Genomic DNA, 20,056 nt, shown 5'->3' with positions numbered 1-20,056 from the left:
GTAGAAAAATCATTACAGTCATGGTCTTAACTTAAAAGTCAAATACAGCAAATTTGAAGTGCGATTCAAATTCTGCGTGATTGTGATCAAAGCGTTTTGGTCAGACCGTCGACCAGATCTGACCACAAATGACCCGAAAATGCATTTCAACAAACCAGCCAGGATGTCTGCAGGTGAGAGCATGATAATGAATGATACGTGATATCAGCGATTCCCCCGATCATCAGTCACGATCCTCATTTTTTCTCTGAGACCTACAGTCAACTGTTTTCCTGCCCCTTCTGAAACACCTTTTACATCTTATGCTGTCTTAGATTTTAACTGAACAGAATCCATGAGCATCTATGATTTCTAAACCTGCACAGGACAGTTACCCCAGGAGTGATGGCCATGACATGCATTGGTGCTTCGCACTTTAAGCTTTAAGCCGGCAAGAAGCTTTGTTGCAGAATTAGTCAACATATCAGCTTGCAGTGATGGAAGTTTGGCCTGTGTTTTCAATACAGTGAGGAAACTAGGGATGTCACGATACCAGAAATTCAGTAGTCGATACCTATACCAGTGAAATTCCACTATTCTCGATACCAATTCGATACCAAGGTAGGAAAGAAAAACAAAACAATAAATCTCATGTACTTCAACACACACTCCTTTATCACAGTTTGCATACTGTTTTTTGTCAAATTTATTATTAATCCCTGGTTAATAATCCGCCCTCAAATTTCTCGCCAAAAACTAAATTTTACAAGATTACATTTGAACACATCATGATAACGTTATACTGTAATTTACCTTTGCCTCATTTTTACAGAATAAAGCTTGAACACGTCATAATGTCAATCAACCTCTGTGCATTAGCCATTAGCTTCGTTATTTAGCCAAGCGGTACTGCGCTGCTTAAAGGCAGCTAACAACTACCGTTAACTAGCTCTGCTCCTGTCGATTTCAACACGGATTCATTGTTCACAATGTAGCGTTAGCAGGGAAACTTTTTATCGTCCCATGGACGACTGGACGACGTTAGTCTCGAGCCCTGACGGTAACTACGGTATCTGCGGTACTGTAGAAAAACAATGATGTCACGTTTTCAGAATTTTGCTATTGACTTGGTACCAAAGTATCGGTTCTTGTGACATCCCTAGAAGAAACCCAATACTTGACCTTGTATGTTTAAATTCAGAGCTAGGGATGTTAATAATTAACCGTTAAACCGTTAACCGACATTAAGCATTTTAACCGATTAACGCTATTGGTTAAACGGTTAAAAGAAATATTAATAATTAATTAAAAAGCTGAGCAAAACTCAGAGGAGTGGCTCGTCACTTTAAGGAGACTAGCTGGTCCACCTTAACAGCCACCTTAAGAGAGTCTGAGCCGAAGTTGCAGGATACAGGAAGTTGGCTCTGGTCTCTTGAGCTCCCTGGAGCGGAGCGGAGCTGAGGAGTTGTAGCCTCGTAGCATTTATTCACTGACAAATAAACTGTACATACACTGCTGGCTGCTACATAACTCTCCTGGCAGTGACCTGGAGACAGTGAACGCAGTATCGTGGCTGCTTCTCTCCTGACGGTGAACTGGGGACTCAGTTGTCTGTTGTGCTCGTACACTGCAGCTGGCGCACCGCTGCATGCGAGGCACAAATGTTTTCGGTTAACGGTTAATAATCGTTTAACAAGGGTCGGTTATCGGTTAAGAATTTTTTTCAAAATTAGCATCCCAATTCAGAGCATAAAATAACTAAAGATTGATTTCATACTTTCCTTGCACTGATCTGTGTCTATTCAATTAAGTTCAGTTTGATATTTAACTAACAGAGACAGGAAATGCAGAACATTGATTCACGTTTATTTTTATTTTTAATTTTTTTTTATCAAAATGATATCCTCCTGTCCTGGTGATGCAGGTGCATGCAGGAACTGTTTTGTTAAAAAATCTCCTTGTTGGTGCGTTTAAGCACAATCCACTGATGTAAAGCTTTGGATTCATGAACCCGTCTGTCAGAAAATTAAACCCAGAAGACAAATCATGAAAAGGATTAAATGTCTTGGATGAAAAAGATTTTGTTTTGCAACCAATTCTGAAATCTTGGATGTGGGGTATGGTCCTTTAAGTAGATATTTTCAAGGTTACGCTCTTCACTTCTTAATGAAATTTGAATGTTAACTTGAAAGACGTGATTACTCGACTTCATATTCGAAAAATCATCATAAAATGTCTTCAAAATATCTGTAGAATGATCACACTAAAAGCTCTACTATGGAGGACGGAACCTGCCAGAATAAAAAATAAAATGAATAAATAAATAAATTACTAGGAAAAATAAAGTCATTAAATATAGCAAATACAATATTAAAAATAATTGTAGCCATTATTAATTGATAAAATGGGACATAAATTGATATTTCTGCTTTGATTTTCTTATTTATTTATCTTTGTCATAATTCCCCTTATTTATTTACTCTTTTCCCTTTTATTTATTTATGTATTTATTTTTATTAAATTTTGTATTTATTTATTTATTTTTGCATTATTTTGTAATCATTTATTTTTGCATTTATTTTCAATTTTTTTATGTATTTATTTATGTTTTTATGCATTTATTTTTGCACAATCTTCCCTTTGTATTTCAACCCTTATTTATTTCATCAAAGTTATTAATTTTTGCTTGCTTTTTTTATACATCTCTTTACACATTTCTGCTTCATTATGCAAATGATGGGGCTGTCATTCAACGTGTCATGTGGTCAGAGTGTATAGATCAAATATATGCTAAATAGATAAGCAATTCAAACAGAAATATCAATTTATGTCACATTTTATCAATTAAGTAGCATTTATTTTTAATATTACTTTTGCTACATTTTCATGACATATTTATTAATTCATTTATCTTTTTATTTATTTATTTTTGATTTTGGCAGGTTCTGTCCTCCATACTCTACTTACACTTCGCCTGACCCGACTCGCTCACTGATAAAAATGGAAGAGGACGATGTTGACACAGAAAGGGGACAATACAGGGAGTGTGACTGTCATCATGCACAACCCAGCAGCCACCTGGGGTGGTGACACATGCCACGCCCGACGCCCACAGTCCTGGCGCCACTCACCAACCGCACGTTCCTCACAACGTCACGTTCCCTCGGCTACCACAGCAAGAACATCGCAAGAGAGGAAGGCAGAGGCACAGGGGGAGAGGTCAGGGTAAAGGTCAGCAGGAATTAGATAAAGGAAAAAAACAGGGGTCAAACAAGTCAGTGCAGAAAGGTTACGAGATGGAAGCAAAGAATGAAAATTAGTGTTTTAAGGCTACATCACCAGAAGGTGTGTTCCCCAAAAACTAGTGCTAAGGTAAGTAAAGTAAAAGAGTGCGCATAACCTCAGCATGTTCTGAAATGTCCAAAAAACCTTGACAGAAAGTCAACTCATGCAAGAGTGGAGACAAAAAACCCAGCAGAATAATATTTGACTCAGATAAACATTTAGAGCAGTTCATGTTACAACAAGTGGACGGGATAGTCGAACAAATATGACGGCAAATTAAGTCAGTAGGACAGGAGAGCAAGGACAATAAGACAGGTTTGGACAGGACAGGGGGTTACAGCAGAAGCGGATGTCTCAATATCTAAAGGGTCAAAGGTCACGGAAGCTCACCAGTGTCTCTCCGGAGAGCACCTCCAGCAGGGAGATGAGGTTGTGTCCATCTCTGAGGTCCTCATACAGGTCAGTGATGTGTCTCTGGGACTGTGGAGAGAAGAGAGGAGACAAATGTTGAAGTTTTTCAGTGATATAATATTGATCCATACATTCAGTCTCCCATCGTGTCAACACCACTGCTTTTGCTTTCACACAGAATACAAACAGCCACCGGAACGGCTGACCACCTCAACACCAATAGTGGAAATAGATTTCACATTAGGCACAGACGCAGTCGACTGAATCTCGTAATGTTACCTAAAAATAAATAAAGCAACTTAAAGGGAAGGGCCAACACACAAGAACAACAACTGTCCGCCTTCTGCAGCGGCAACTGGGTCCACATTTGGGGTTCTTTTAAGAACTTTTTTCATAGTTTGACTTTAGTTCATTCCTATTGGGACTCGACGGGACTCCCTAAAAATTTGGTATTTCACCCGGATGCGCGTGGTTTTGCAGGACGTAGCAGTGCGCGCTTCGGCGAGCTCCGCGGCTGTTTCAGCACGCGCTCGGAGTGCACGTTCATGAGTTAGTTTTGTAGGGGTTTATTTCACAACAAAGACCCTGCTAGCTGTACATTATCCTGCTTATTACAGCTACTTGCTTGAGAAATCAATGATTTGACACAAAAACGGTCCGCCAGAGTCTGACATCAGAACTGCGGTCATAGCAACGGTCTGTTACACATAGCAATATGATGATGATTGACCAATCACAATCGAATATTCCACAAAGCTGTGTAGTAAACACTGGTATCGGATCGGTAATCTGTATCGGCCGATAACCAAAGCCCAGGTATCGCTATCAGTAGCATTACATTGGTTAACCTTAATGTTAAATATTATAACCCTAACATCACCAGTTTGTCAACAAATTAAAAGTGAATTTCAGGTCAGTCAATTTACAGTTGGCGAGTGTGTCTGAGAGTTGAGTTAATGTTATGTGTGAGAGTGAGAGAGAATGAGCCAAGTAAATGTGACCAGACAGTAACGTTAATCTTTAAGTTAACGTTTTATAGATCTACCCTGGATGCCTTCATCTTCATTTTCCAGTATAATGTTATGATGGTCAATTTGAGAATTTATAAGCAGTCAGGTAAAAGTCATAAGTGTATCTTTGTAAATCGACGAGCAATAAAAAAAAAAATAATTATACAAAAATCATCTCTGTTTGAAGTTACAATTAGACGTGAGGTTTCCTGTAAGTTTGATCTTGGGGGTTAGGTTAATAAACAACTTTAAGGTTACGGTTTTCCTATCTTATCCAAAAAGTGACGAGACGACCAAATGCGAGCCAACAATAGCGCACATCAGGCACAGGATGTAAGGCACTGCACCCCTCGGGTGAAAGTTTTTAGGGAGTTCCAAAGTTTGATACAATAGGTTCACTATGGCAAGGAACGTGAGCGGTTAGATAGATTACCAGTTGTAAACAAACACCCAGTTTAACCAGATTATCTTCTGTAAACCACGTAATTAGAGGTGAAAACCAAAGTGAGTATACTAAATTGCCGGTTATAATGCCTAATTGCATAGAAAAGGCGTGTACAGACAAGTATTGTAAGTAGGATGGGTCAAAGTTGAAGTATAAAGTTGGTCTGCGAAATCTAATGGACGTTTTCAATGTTTAGTAATTTCAAAGTTTGCCTTCATTTTCTCTCCCAAACCAGTTAAGAAAATCTTGGAGTTTGTTTGGAATCTCTCTGATCATCCTCTTGGATGTGGTGATGTTACTACACCTAATCACAGCAATAAAGTTATGAGAACTATGAAAATAAATCCCAGGATGCAAAGAAAAAGGTATAAACTTAACACTGATAACACTTCTGAAACTAACTGTAGACGTACTGCATGTCCCCTTCTACTTCGTGAACTGAAGTTGTCTTTTAGCTGTTGCAAACAGAGTTAGAGAACATGTAAAGACAAGTCACAATGTAGAAAAAGGCTCTTAAAGCAGTTAGAAAAGAGTCCAAGAGTTAAAATGAAGTGGAAAAAGGTCAGAGGTTAGCAGCGTAACTTATGGGGTATGACAGAGGGTAAAAATGTGAACATGAGACATGCAGGCAGAAATGAATGTATGTCCACTCAGCACTCTGCTCACTGACAGCACCTACCTCTGCCTTCCAGTGCTGGTGGGGAAGGATGGGAGGACAGGATATAGGATGGAAAGAGGAGACAGTTCGATGAGAGAGGTTATAAAACTGCAGGGACCCGTGAGGGAAAAGAAGAACAAAATACAAACACGCAGATGCTGTTTTGATTTGACAGACAAAGACAACTATTTACAACTGTTTTTCAGAATTTGCTTTTATGAATGTAAATCTGTTTCTGGTCTGGATTTTGCAGTGGGATTCATACAATTTAAATAAAACACAGAGTGATGTCTGGGTTTCATTCTCTGTAATATGAAGAGACTCGCTAGATGTAAGATGGCACTTTTGAGACAGCGGATGACCAAAATGGAGCGTTCCTTGCATCATAGTTAAATCCCATGACTCTGTTCTGTTGTGACCACGAGTCCAAAACGCCTCGAGGGCAGCCAGATCGCCGACCCGCTCAAGTTCTTTTGGGCATGAATCTGAGGGATTTGTTTCCCAGACAAAGACACAACGACTGGCGACAAAAGCCTGTTGAGCCGTCTCGGACAGAGCTCTGCGTCACAGGACGCACCCAGAAGACAGCAGACATTCCTCACAGTTTAACACACTTCAGTTCCTGTGTGAAAACAAGGATTCATCAACCTGAACGTGTCGGTTGAATAGCAGTAAGAGAGCTGCAACACTTCAAGGTAGAGCCACGCTGGGCTTTAGTTTAATAGTTGCTAAAACAGTCCCTGGGAATGTGATTAGTAGCAGTAAACAAACTACTGCAGTTTTGGTGTTTGTATTCTATGTAATTGAACTAGTCTGTTATTACTGTAAACCTGAAAGATTCCTATTATACACATGTTGGTATGTCGGTAGTCATAACATAACAACACATGGGTTATTTTCAGGGTAGTTTTGAAGTACAGCGTCTTACAAATACGTCCTCCCTGACACTCTCCACTCCTCTTGTAGGTGCCAAAAGATAATTCATAATGTGACCAAACGCAAATGTTTTCTAACTTTCTGAAAGCTTTCCATTGATGTTCATGAGTATGGTTCGGTCTTTTGCCTCTTGGTAATATTTAATCAAGACTAGAACTGCAAAGATTGGCCGATTAATCGATCGACAAAAAATGTATCTACAACAAATTTGATAATTGATTCATTGTTTAAGTAATTTTTCAGGAAAGAAAAAGCCTTCAAGCCAAACATCCTCTGGTTCCATCTTTGCAAATGTAAGGATTAGGATTATTATTTCACAGACAAAAGGATTAATTAATCAATCAAGAAAAGACTCTGGGAAAAATAATTCCTACTGATGTGCTGAATGAGTCAGCAGAACATTACTTGATTATCCTGATAATTTTAGCCAATTATTAAGTAAGTAACATTGACCTTTGATCACCAAATTCTAATTGGCTCATCCTTGAGTCCAGGTGGTCGTTTGTGCCAAATTTGAAGAAATTCCCTCAAGGCGTTCTTGAGATATTGCATTCACAAGAATGGGACGGACAGACGGAATCACGCATGCATAACACCTCCGACCACATTGATTATTTTTGTTGTTGTGTAATGATATTTTAGTGGATTCTTCATTAATCATTTTGTCAATAAAATGACACAAAATAGTAAAAAAAAAAAAAAGCCCTTGAAATCACTTGTTTCTGTCTATTGGCTAATAGTTTCAGCACTAATTCATTGATGCAGTAAATAATTGTTACTGTAGCTGCAGCCCTTTATTCTGCACCTGACTGCTTAGATCAGGAGCTTGCATATTACACAGAGGAAGTGTTCCTTTTTTACGGGTCATGGGCCAGAATGCTTGACAAGTATTGCCTTACAGCATCATGGCTTTCAAACATATTTAGCTCCCCACATTCAGAGTAGGAGTTAAGTCCTGCCCCGGAGCTTCCTGTTCCCCTGCGGAGCCCTGAGAAGCCGCCCTGCCCTGACAGTCTGGAGCCCAGATGTGAAACCTGACCGAGCCCGGCCCCCGATGCTGCTGTTCCTAAAGCGAGGCCAGTTGTCCGTGACTCACTCCCTCACATGCATAAAGTTAACACAAAGGAGGAGCCATTTGTTTAAGGTTTTTTCAACTTTTCCAAAGAGTTTCACTTTTCCATAGAGAGATATAGTGTCTCAAAATCTGATTTTGCTTTGTGTTCAGTTTCCAGTTTATCTGTTGTTGCTTCCAGCAGTGAGACTCGGTTAGATCAGACAGTCCATTATCTCCTAAGGGAACATTTCTGTGTAATTTAAGCAAGTGTAACCAGGTGGGACATGAGTTGCTGAAGTGGGATCTTACCTTCATCAGGTGCTTGTTGACCCATTTTGTGAAGGTCTTTTTCTGAACTCGGTCCCGTTCATCTGTGGAGAGACGGATCAAACAGAAGCTCAGTTTAATTTAATGTGTCGAAGCAAGAGTTGTTGTTTTACCCTATTAAGTACAAATCATATATACCTAACAGAAACATAACAGAAAAAAATGTCCAGAACATACTGGCTAATAAACATCTAACCTTCCAGCAAAACCTATTGTTTCATTTAATGTCAGCATGCTATGAAAATCATCTAACAGAGACAGAAATCTTGATCTACCGATCTGGATCTGAAAATTTTATTGGCTGGTGCATTTAATAATGACTTGAAATTGAAATATTTGATTGCCATACAACAATAACACAACTTGGCCTGTCACAATAATTACGTCATCGACTAATCGTACGATATATGGGCATGCCCCCGATCATTTTAACATTGATCCACTTATCGTACCATACATGGACATGACCTCAATCGTTTTTACGATATATGGACTTGACCTGGATCATTTTTACATTATCGACATAACGTACGATATATGGACTTGACCTGGATCATTTTTACATTATCGATTTAACGTACGATATATGGACATGACCTGGATCATTTTTACGTTATCGACATAACGTACGATATATGGACTTGACCTGGATCATTTTTACATTATCGACATAACGTACGATATATGGACTTGACCTGGATCATTTTTACATTATCGATTTAACGTACGATATATGGACATTACCTGGATCATTTTTACGTTATCGACATAACGTACGATATATGGACTTGACCTGGATCATTTTTACATTATCGATTTAACGTACGATATATGGACATGACCTGGATCATTTTTACGTTATCGACATAACGTACGATATATGGACGTGACCTGGATCATTTTTACGTTATCGACATAACGTACGATATATGGACGTGACCTGGATCATTTTTACGTTATCGACATAACGTACGATATATGGACGTGACCTGGATCATTTTTACGTTGACATAACGTACGATATATGGACGTGACCTGGATCATTTTTACGTTGACATAACGTACGATATATGGACGTGACCTGGATCATTTTTACGTTATCGACATAACGTACGATATATGGACGTGACCTGGATAATTTTTACGTTATCGACTTATCGTACGATATATGGATATGACCAATTGTTTTTACGATATATGGACATGACCTGGATCATTTTTACGTTATCGACTTATTGTACGATATATGGACATGACCTGGATAATTTTTACGTTATCGACTTATTGTACGATATATGGACATGACCTGGATAATTTTTTCATTATCGACTTATCGTACGATATATGGACATGACCTGGATCATTTTTTCGTTATCAACTTATCGTACGATATATGGACATGACCTGGATAATTTTTTCGTTATCAACTTATCGTACGATATATGGACATGACCTGGATCATTTTTACGTTATCGACTTATCGTACGATATATGGACATGACCTCAATCGTTTTTACGATATATGGACATGACCTGGATCATTTTTTCGTTATCAACTTATCGTACGATATATGGACATGACCTGGATAATTTTTACATTATCAACTTATCGCACGATATATGGACATGACCTCAATGTTTACGATATTTGGACATGACCTGGATCATTTTTACGTTATCTACTTATCGTACAATATATAGCCATGACCTGGATATTGCCTGTTGTGTTTAAATGCGTGTTTGTTTCCATAAGAATGTCACCAACATTTTAGCAAATTGATGCCAGAATAAACAGAAGGGTTTTCCCTACCATTATAAGACTTGGTCATTGCACATTCTGATTAAAAGAGCCTGAGAGTCCATTTTATTTATTGTTTTGGTTGTGTGGTTTTATTTGATTTATATTTGATTTATTTAGAATATAATTTTTTTTTTTCATTCTGAATAATCTTAAGAATAAAAACTTCATTGCTCTTTTAAAGAGTCTAAACACAAATTATAATGCTCACATAGGTTGATTACCTACCCATAAGACTCTGCTAATTGATTTTGTTCACATGGTGAATGAATGGAAATCAGTGGCTGCCCGGAAGAATTCAAACTACAGAAAATATAGAAGAATGATTCCCAAACTTTTTGGTATATGACTTCTTCAAAGGGAGCATAGCCTACTTGTTTCCCATCGTCACAGATTGTATATATCTACCAGTTGGGAACAGTTAGCCAAAGGATAACTTCTACTTCTCAGATTGGTTGATTTAATAATTTTTAGAGGCCAGTCAAATGAAGCGGAAATTGGAGCAAAAATCATTTAAAAACTGAACTTTTTTTTCTGCTTTCCCATCCTTGGTCATCCCACAAGATTTAATTTGTGACCCCTCAGTCGGGTCCTGACCAATTAGTTGGGAACCAATGCTTCAGAAGATGTAAACATATTTTGTATCTAATGAGCTAAAAACATCCAAAAACCACAGTTATGGTTCCACATCTGATGAGGCCCTTCAGGGAAACATCACTTTTTCCATCTGATAAATATTTGTGCCATAAACCAGAACATGTGATGTCAACAGAGACTGCAGAAGATGCTTCAGGTGACACAGAAAGTGACTGTACAGTTGAGTTCTCCCTCTCATGGTGGTACAAATTCGGTCCGTCAAAACAACAAAGGAAAAAACAGTGTCGTGCTTGTCAGGTGATACACCAGTAAACTACCTCTAACTTCCCCCAGATTAGCACCTCTACAGGAACATGTTTCACCTTGCAGAACTGGTGCTGTTTTGGTTTTGATTTCACTGTCTGATTATTACAAACAGAGCTCTCACATACCAGCAGGTACTGTACAGTAGACTGTACGTTGTGCAATGTTTTCCCTATTTTCTTTTTTTTTCAACCATGCAGCAACTCTGGAGGGATAAATACCACAGGAACACTTTCACCTCTTCACCTGGTGCTTCAATAAGTGATGAGAGTGGTTGTCAAAGGTCACAGAGGCCGGTGGGATGCAACTAAACAAGTCTGGATTCGACACAGTGTGACTGTTGTAGCTTTTTTTAAATCTGAGGGGACAGTGAAACATTATGTTTGTATTTTCAGCCACCCAGTGTGAGGAGCTTGATTACATTATCTGGATAAGAACTGTGATCAAAGCTCAGGCAACAGACGCAGCGATCAGATGAGGAGGGAACAGAGAAACCAAAGAGGTCGACATCCCGTGGTGCCAACGCCCGCGTCAGGGTGCCGTTATGTCGGTGACTCACAAACGCGCTTGTGACTGTAAGCACAGAAGTGAAATAAACCTCAAAAGCAAAGAAAGTATACGGTTTAATTTCATCATGAATGTTGAACAATTTCAACTGTTATTCCAGCTGCTCAGGACACTGTTGTTTTCTTCACGCCATCACATACAATGTCAGGAATCAAGGTCAGACAGACACTTAAACATTCCGAAACTCAAACCAGTGAAACAAATGACAGAAACATTTGCAAATCCCTCTTTACAAATAATCTGCTTGCTTGACTGACATTTGTAGCCTGAAGCAGCAAACAGAGCTGTGGATGTTTCCTTTCATCCGCTGATTCAAAGAAACTTCTAAGATGGAGAAGAGAGATATCAAATCTCCTGAAAGATTACTGTTTGTTCATGGCGGTATGGCTGTGAGGTATCGGCAAATCATTCTGTCGCTCCGTTACTGAATAACGCGGCTGTATTGTGGAGTGTCACACTGGATGAGACAACAAGTTTATCTTTTTATAATTTAGTTTTAAGCACAGGGAAAAAAAACAGGTTAATGCATCCGATAACTGCATCAGAAGACATTCATGGTGTTTTGAACTTCTTCAACTACAAAAAAAGAGATGCAACAGTTCGTCATTTTGCTTAAGTTATTTGGAAGTTCTTCTGTCTTTCTAACAGGCGGCCTTTCTTCTGAGCTGCAAAGATCAGTCCTCATCTCAAAATGGGTGTCAGCACAGCTGACCAATAAAAAGAGGAAAGCCGTGACACATGAAGGGGTGTGGCCCGTTTGATAAAAGAGAGGCAGGAGACCACAGCAGAGTCGCCAAAAGCAGATCAGACATTAAACTACATTATAGCATTTCTTCACAGAATAACAAAGAATTTCAACCTGGTGCGATGGATTCAACAATGAGCCGAGAAGAAAAGTCAAAACAGAGCTATACTTCTCAATCAAAGAATTACACTGCAGAGAAAATACAAAGATCTCTCCATGCCAGCACTACTGAATCAATGTAAAGATGACAAGCTCTACCTTTCCTGCTATCCATGGCCTTGAGCATCCCCTGGTAGTAGGACTCCTCTACAAAGACCCCGTCACTACCAACACTGTCAGAGGAGTAGTTCCTGAATCTCCGATCCATCGCCATGCTGGCCTTATCTCCGTGATCGACAACAAATCAGAAGCCTCTGCAGGTTGAGAGGCGATGTCGTCTACTTTATGAGACTTCTCTTTATGGCCTTGCCCTGCAATGCTGCTTCACAGTGTGGTATCCTGTAGTTAAGTGGGTGTGTTTCAAGCCACTGATTCAGTTCCTGAACACAAGTCTTACTCCCTTTTTTCCTCCCTTTGCTGTCTCTGACATTCTGTGCTCCAATTTTTTTTTTTTTTTTCACCAGCTCTTGCAAAATGCCTGCCTGCGGGCTACAATGTCAGAAGCTGTCATTCACCACACAGTGATCTGTGGAAAGAGAGGGAGGATTCTCCCCCCTGGCCCAGCCCTGTTAAGTACTGTACACCCTCCGACCCCACCCACCGAACCACACCTCACCAAAGACCCTCGCTGAGTGAGCACCCAACCAAAACGACCTCTGCACCGAGTTTATTTTACAGCTGTACAGGTTTTTAGTCACTTTGGATACGACAAGCGGCCAACTTAAACTTCAAAAACGTAAACTTTATTGCGTTCGTCATATACATACAGGACAGGTACATACATAAAATGTAACATCTGTATTTGAGCCATCCTAAGCATTAGGAGCAGGAGGAGCCAAAGACCAAAAAGGGTTTCTTTTTCTATGTTGCAAATATCTTATATTACTGACAAACATTTTCCAATGCATCAATTTTAGATTAATTTCAAGGTTGTTCAAGGACAGTCTGACAGCCATGATTTCAGCTGACAAACCACAATCAACCAACCAAAAAAAAACATCCTTTTTCACATTTTATTTTCTAGCAACGGAGCTTGTTGTGAGTGTAATGCTTTTTTAAAACTTCTCTCAAATCTGGTCCTTGAATGCAAGATAATATTTAAACGATTCCTGCTTTCCTGTTTTTTTACCAAAACATAAAAGCAAATGCATGTTCACAGCGATTTCAAGCAGGCTGCAAGTCTCTGAAAGCTGTTTTTCAAATCGTAAAACAAATACATGCAAATTAAATGTTGTCTGGAAGAAGGTAAATGTAAAGTATAAGCAAAATATAGTCAATGATATTTTACTATACATGTAAAATCTTCTGTATGCTACTTCCAGTCACTTTTAACAAGAGCATCAGCAAAAACTGCCAACAATAACGATGCCAAGAGTTATGGGAGACTAATCTTCAGAGAAAAGTCAGAGGTCAGGCTCAGCTTTAACTCGGGTCAACTTAGGAGGGACGGTACAAAAAAAACGCAAACTAACTATGGCGTTAAACTTGTTTGTCAAAAAGTCTGCACAGACCACTATTCTGGATAAAGGGGGGCATAAACGGTCTAGTGGAGCTTGTTAACCGCAGCTGAACCCCACATGCGCAGGCTAGCAGTCAGTCACCAGTGTGTGGTCGAAGGCACACAACACCACAGAGTCTCAATGAAAAGCCTGTTCCTCAACACAGAGAGGAGACCAGGCAGTGGAAACAGTCCTCAGCCATTTCTCGACATGGTACAATCACAAGAAGAAACCTCCTCTATCGGGACACAATTATGGGGAAACTGGCACCGAGTGGTTAGTTTCCGTACATGAGGGAGACAGCAGACGTTTGTTTTGGAGGGGGTGGGGGGGGGGGGGGTTGGTCTACAGGAGAGAATCCAGCAGCAGGAAGAATAGAAGCATTTAAAACTCTCTAATGAGAACAACCTGTGAAACTACCATTTTATTTGAAGCATTTGGCTTGGACTTATTTTTCTTAGATGAATTTCCAATCTTGAATAAGTTGCTCTGTTGGGCCAGTAACCAGTTGGCTTTCACTCTTAACAGAGTAACCACACCGCTGCAGACAATTATCCCAGACACAAGGCAGCTATTGTGGCTTCATGTGGATTGAGTGGACAGTGTGTCTATGTGCATGAGTGGTGAAAGAAAAGGAGGATTGTTACATCTGCATCTTTTATCATGCAATAAAACTTCCGTCCGTCTGTTTAGCTGCATAAATAGTCTCTGAAAGAAACACTTCTTTTTGCAAGTGAGGCATTCAGGAGCTCTGAACTAGCACCTCCACTCAAACACATTCATGTCCCGTAGCACCTAAATACCTGGAACACCTTTCACCCTTGGGGATATCAATATTCCGTGCAGATACTGACATAAGACAGAGTGAAGGAGAGAGATTTTTTTGATTCCTACACAGGCATGTGGCTTGTCGGGACATGAGAGGTGGAAGCTGCAGACCTCAACCTGACACTATAGGCTGTGTGCTGTAAATTAAACCCTAGGATGTACATTTTGACTGTCAGTAACCAAGGACAGAGAGCAGTCACACATTCTTTAGTAGCTCTAGAATCAGCCAAGGATAATGTATGTTAAAACAATAGGGCTGTCAAAGTTAATGCGATAACTCGTTAACGCAAAGTCTTTTTAACGCCACTAATTTCTTTAACACATGAACGTAACTTGAGATTTTTAGGCTGTAGTGGGCTCAGTTAAAGGCTAGACTGAAGATACTGACGTCGTATGAAACTAAAAACCCTGAGGAATCCATTGGTACCAACCAAGCTAAATAGCTGTGCTTTTGTAACCAACAGTTGAGAAAAATGAAGTTATTTGTAGGGCTGTCAAAGTTAATGCAATAATAACGCGTTAACGCAAATTCGCTTTAACGCCACTAATGTCTTTAACGCATTAACACAACTTAGATTTATAGGTTGTAGCTGGCTCAGTTTTAAAGCTAGAGTAAAGATACTGGTATCATATGAAACTAATGAATCCATTGGTACCAACCATGTCGTACTAGCTTGTTGCACAGGAGGTTAAATAACGCTCCAAACTTGTGCAAAATTTCGGCAAGGAAAAACTGGCATGGACATTTTTCAAAGGGGTCCCTTGACCTTTGACCTCAAGATATGTGTATGAAAATGGGTTATTAAAGTCAGAGTCAAGTCAGATTGATATTGAGTTTGCCATGTTATGATTTGAGCATATTTTTTATGCTAAATGCAGTACCTGTGAGGGTTTCTGGACAATATCTGTCAAAGTCTTGTGTTGTTAATTGATTTACAATAATAAACATATACATACATTTGCATAAAGCAGCATATTTGCCCCCTCCCATGTTGATAAGAGTATTAAATACTTGACAAATCTTCCTTTAAGGTACATTTTGATCAGATACAAAATGTGTGATTCATTTGGGATTAATCCTGATTAACTATGGACAATCATGCGATTAATCGCGATTCAATATTTGAATCACTTGACAGCCCTTAAAAAACACAACATTGTTGGTCAGAAAGTTTATATAACAAAAAGATTTGTCCAAAGGCTTATGAACTGCTAATTTCAAACATTTCACTTACAATTGGTGCTCTTTGCCTAACTGCATTTGAACTATTGCTGTCATGTTGTGCAGCTCCCAAAACACTGGATGCAAACTGTTAAATTTGTGCTGATTTCAGCTGACTGAAGTCTTGACACAGTCAGACATTGCAGTAAGATTAGTTTTGATTTATTGACTTAAACCCAATCTTGTACAATATTTAAAAAGGTAACAAAGAGGCACGAGCACTTTTAATGTGATGCAATTATGTGGCTTTAAAGAAAGTGGTCTTATCAACCACCTCCTGGTAGGTGCACACAGTGCAGTACTGTGTGGATATTTCTCCTTTCCCTGTTACCGATAACATGTGGAGATAAACCTGAGAGCTGATTTTTATGATGACAGTTCTGGCGTGAGAAGCATGAAAGTCAATGCATTCCTGAGGGGCGCGCCCCCACCCTCCTCACAGACGGGGGGAGCCGCCTCCCCGCGATAACACCACCCCCAGCCCGACAAACTGTCTGCCGGCTCATCTGTGCAAGTGACAGCATGCGATGTCAGTCACACTGAGGACAGGAATGTTACCTAACGCCGCGTATCATCTGGCTAGCAGGTCTGGATGGGAGTTTACGATGGAGGGATGATCGTATGAAAGTTGGACAGTGCAGAGGAAGAACTTTGCCAAGGTTGAGGAATGAAAGCCCCAGGGCATTATGGGGCAGATCCAACCTGGAGCTGGCAGTGAAGAAGACATGAAAGCATGCACCACTACAAAATAAGACAGAGCCCTGTCTGTTATTATAACCTTGAGGAATGCGTTCCTTTTCACAACACACACACAGGTGCTGATGGGCGGAGAGGAGGGGAAAAAAACCTCTGTGAGATGCAGATGGACAATGAACTCAGAGAACCCAAAAAGCAACAACACTGAGGAATTTAGTTGTCCTCTAAGTTGCCCACATGATGTTTTCTCTGCATAATTACACAGGGCTGATGACTCCAATTCACTTTTGGAATAGGAGCACCATTTTTAAGGGAGTATGCATTCAAAAACAACATCTAATTAGCCACATGTGGTGTTTACAATCTTGCGGTTATGGAAATATGAAGACTCCAGATTATTGCTGGATTTATGATCTTCAGATGCGACAATTAAAGAGAAGATGAGGTTATTGCTCAACACGGTTTGTCTCCCTCTTCTGTTGGAACAGCTGCACTACAACACATGACAAAAGTGAATATGCTATGATAATTTAACTAGTAGCTGACAACCCTCTTTGCTCCCTAATCACAGTTCAGACTACTGTTAAGAAAGTCTAAGGTCACTTGGGGCTTCGTGGTGTTGACTTATGCTCATGGACAGTCATTATGAATGTGGGAAGAGTGATTTGTGAGAGTGTGAGAGTGGTTGCCATGACAACACAGCAAAAACACACAGAGTCCGTCAGCGCACTGTTTACAGAAGAGCGGTTTTGGCCCCCAAACCTCTGGAGGACTCTTAGTTTAGGAGGAGCAAAAGCATTTCTCACAGCAGTTAAATGTCTGAGTCCACGCAAATACAGAAGATCTGATAAATTACAGATTATCTTTGTGACACATTCAGAGGGTAGAATGAGTAGGTAAACAAACATTTAGGAACATTTCCATCAATGTCAACAATTACCTATTTATTATTCCTTTAAAAGATACATTTTTAAATGAATACAAAATAAATGCAAAAATAAATAAATACATTTAACTTGATAAAAATAAAGAAAAAAGGGAAAATTTAATAGATAAATATGGGGGATTAATACAAAGGTAAATAAATAAAGAAGAATTAAAACAGAAATATCAATTTATGCCACATTTGATCAATTAATTAATGGCTACATTTATTTTTTATTTTTGGTACATCTAATGGAATTTAATAATGAATTAAATTAATTAATTAAAATAATTTATTTACCAAGTACTTAGTTTTTTATTGTGGCAGATTCTGTCCTTACATAGCAACTAACATTTTTTTTTATTATTGATGAATTCGATGATTATTTTCTTGTTAAATCCATTAATCAATTGGTTTATTATCATTATCAGAAAATAGTTGCATTTGAGAAGCTGGAACCATTATAAAATTACTTGAACAATTTATTGATTATTGAAATTATTGCCTCTTAATTTTCTGTTGTTAAATAATTGATCAGTTGTTTCAGCTCTTCATTACAGTATCTGCTCTGTAGGAGGGGAGGTAACCAGGTTATTGCCATCACTGATAAGGCTCATATACACAATGTTATCTTTATGTCAACTTCGATAAAAGTGCAATAAAAGTTAATAAAACGATAATACAAAAAAAGAACAACAATAACAAAGCTTTGCTGGGAGACGCCCACTCTTTTGACCCTCGGGGCTTGTTGTATTGTGGGTGGAGGCATGGAAAGGGTTAACAGCATCACCATCGACCCCCTCCCCACCAGACCATCCTCCTGTTACAGTGCGCTGAGAGATGGACGCGGCGGCTGAGAGATGGACGCGGCGGCTGAACCTACCTGCGCAGCACATCTGGCTGTACAGATGAGAGCCTACTTGTCCGCAGCTCATTTCATGGATGTAATTAGTTCGTCGGTACATCATCCCGTGCTCCAGCCCGGCAGCGCGCATCATATCCTCCACTTCGGCCATCCCCGCTGTGTGTTTGTTGCTGCGCGTAAAAACCCAACACAACAACAGCGCGCCTGACTTTTCCCGTAAACGCCCCCCGACCCGCGTATTTCTCGTGAGTGGAACCAGCCCTCAAAACTTCCCTGAGAACACACTGGAAACGCTGAGGGTCGTGTCAGGTTGCAGACACTTTGTCACAAGCCCGGCCCACTTTCTGTCCTGTCTGCTGAGATGAACCGGAGAGCTCTCCGCTGCTCCATCCTCCTCTGTTTGTCGCCACAGAGCGGAGCGCTCACAGAGCGATTAGTGCCGTTGAAGCGCGGCTGGGAGGGACATCCCCGAAATGAAACGGACCGGAGGGCTGTTTGCTCTGCTGATGAGGACTACACGATACATCCCTATTTTAGTCTTTGCCTCTCCCCACATTACATAACCCCCGGGCCCCTAAATGCAAAACAGAAACTAGAATAACTTCTGGGAAGACTCGTTTGATTTGATCACAACCAGTGAGAGACGCTCCTCTCTATTGTCTCACCGGTGACTGTTAACAGAGGGCTTAGTGCACGTTTAACAGATCGCATATATGCATCGTGTGCCAGCGGGTAATAAATTATCAGTTCCCCCCCCTCCACATGCACAACAGCTGAGGGTCATAAATAACTCCAACATAGGCGTCTTGTGTTCTCTATTTCTTTGCACAGCATTAAAGAACAGCCCACTTAAAAACATTCACAAGCTAGTTATTATATCGGCTTATTTTCAAGATAAGGCAGGATACAAACCACCATGACCAGTACTTTAAATCCATTTGATGTCCTGCAAAGTAAAATCTGGCCATAGGACTGGAATTCAAACACAATAATAGTAACAAAGAGATTTTTCAGCAACTTACTTCACTCAATTTAAAAGTAACAGTCATCTGTACAAAGCACCCACAATATTGCAAATAAATGTTATTTTTCTCAACTGTTGGTTACAAAAGCACATATATATTTTTTTATTTTAAGAATAAATTAGCAAGAGATCACAGATCTAACACATACAGTAACTGTATAATAGTGTGCATCTGTGACCTTTAAATGCCTCTATTGTTTGATTTTTCGCCATTTTGTTTGCACAAAACATTTAAAAGTTCGGTAAAAGGGAATCACCGAAATTCATTCAATTTGATGTAGCTGCAAATTTTAAACCCTGTGTTTAAGAGTAAGAGAACTGACTTCAATAAACACCAATACATAAATAGCTAGCTGTCAAAGTTAAAGTGATAATAATGTGTTAACGGAAAATTAGTTTTAACTCCACTAATTTCTTTAACGCGTTAATGCAATTTGTGATTTTTAGGTGGTAGCATTTCAGTTTTAAAGCAAGAGTGAAGATACTGGCATATGAAACTAGTAAAACCGATGAATCCATTGGTAAAAAACATGTCATACTAGCTTGTCGTGAAGGAGGTTGAGTGACGCTCTAAACTTACACTCAATTTTGGCAAGGAAAAACTGGCATGGCCATTTTCAAAAGGGGTCCCTTGACCTCTGACCTCAAGATATGTGAATGAAAATGGGTTATTAAAGTAATAGTCAAGTCAGCACACTGACAGCTGTTGTTGCTTGTGGATAT

At 39.6% G+C, this 20,056-nt stretch overlaps 1 protein-coding gene across 13 annotated transcripts in view; it reads right to left on the bottom strand.

Annotated features, from left to right (window-relative positions):
- Window positions 1–20,056, bottom strand: part of pleca (plectin a) — a 165,368-nt gene that overhangs the window by 38,688 nt on the left and 106,624 nt on the right. For 9 of the 13 annotated variants that reach the window (XM_074614386.1, XM_074614384.1, XM_074614387.1 and 6 more), the window contains 2 exons: window positions 8,088–8,149; window positions 3,655–3,744 (listed from right to left, as the gene is read on the bottom strand). In XM_074614386.1, the coding sequence (XP_074470487.1) occupies window positions 3,655–3,744; window positions 8,088–8,149 (152 nt within the window). Of the gene's footprint in view, window positions 1–3,654; window positions 3,745–8,087; window positions 8,150–12,373; window positions 12,804–18,327; window positions 18,728–20,056 lie in introns of those variants that run through there. The other 4 variants (XM_074614389.1, XM_074614392.1, XM_074614390.1 and 1 more) reach the window with 3 other exon arrangements.

The sequence above is a fragment of the Sebastes fasciatus genome, chromosome 17 (assembly GCF_043250625.1).
Source record: "Sebastes fasciatus isolate fSebFas1 chromosome 17, fSebFas1.pri, whole genome shotgun sequence".
NCBI classification, from domain to species: Eukaryota; Metazoa; Chordata; class Actinopteri; order Perciformes; family Sebastidae; genus Sebastes; species Sebastes fasciatus.
Note: the sequence above shows the minus strand (reverse complement) of the source record. Positions and strands in the feature narration are given on the sequence as shown.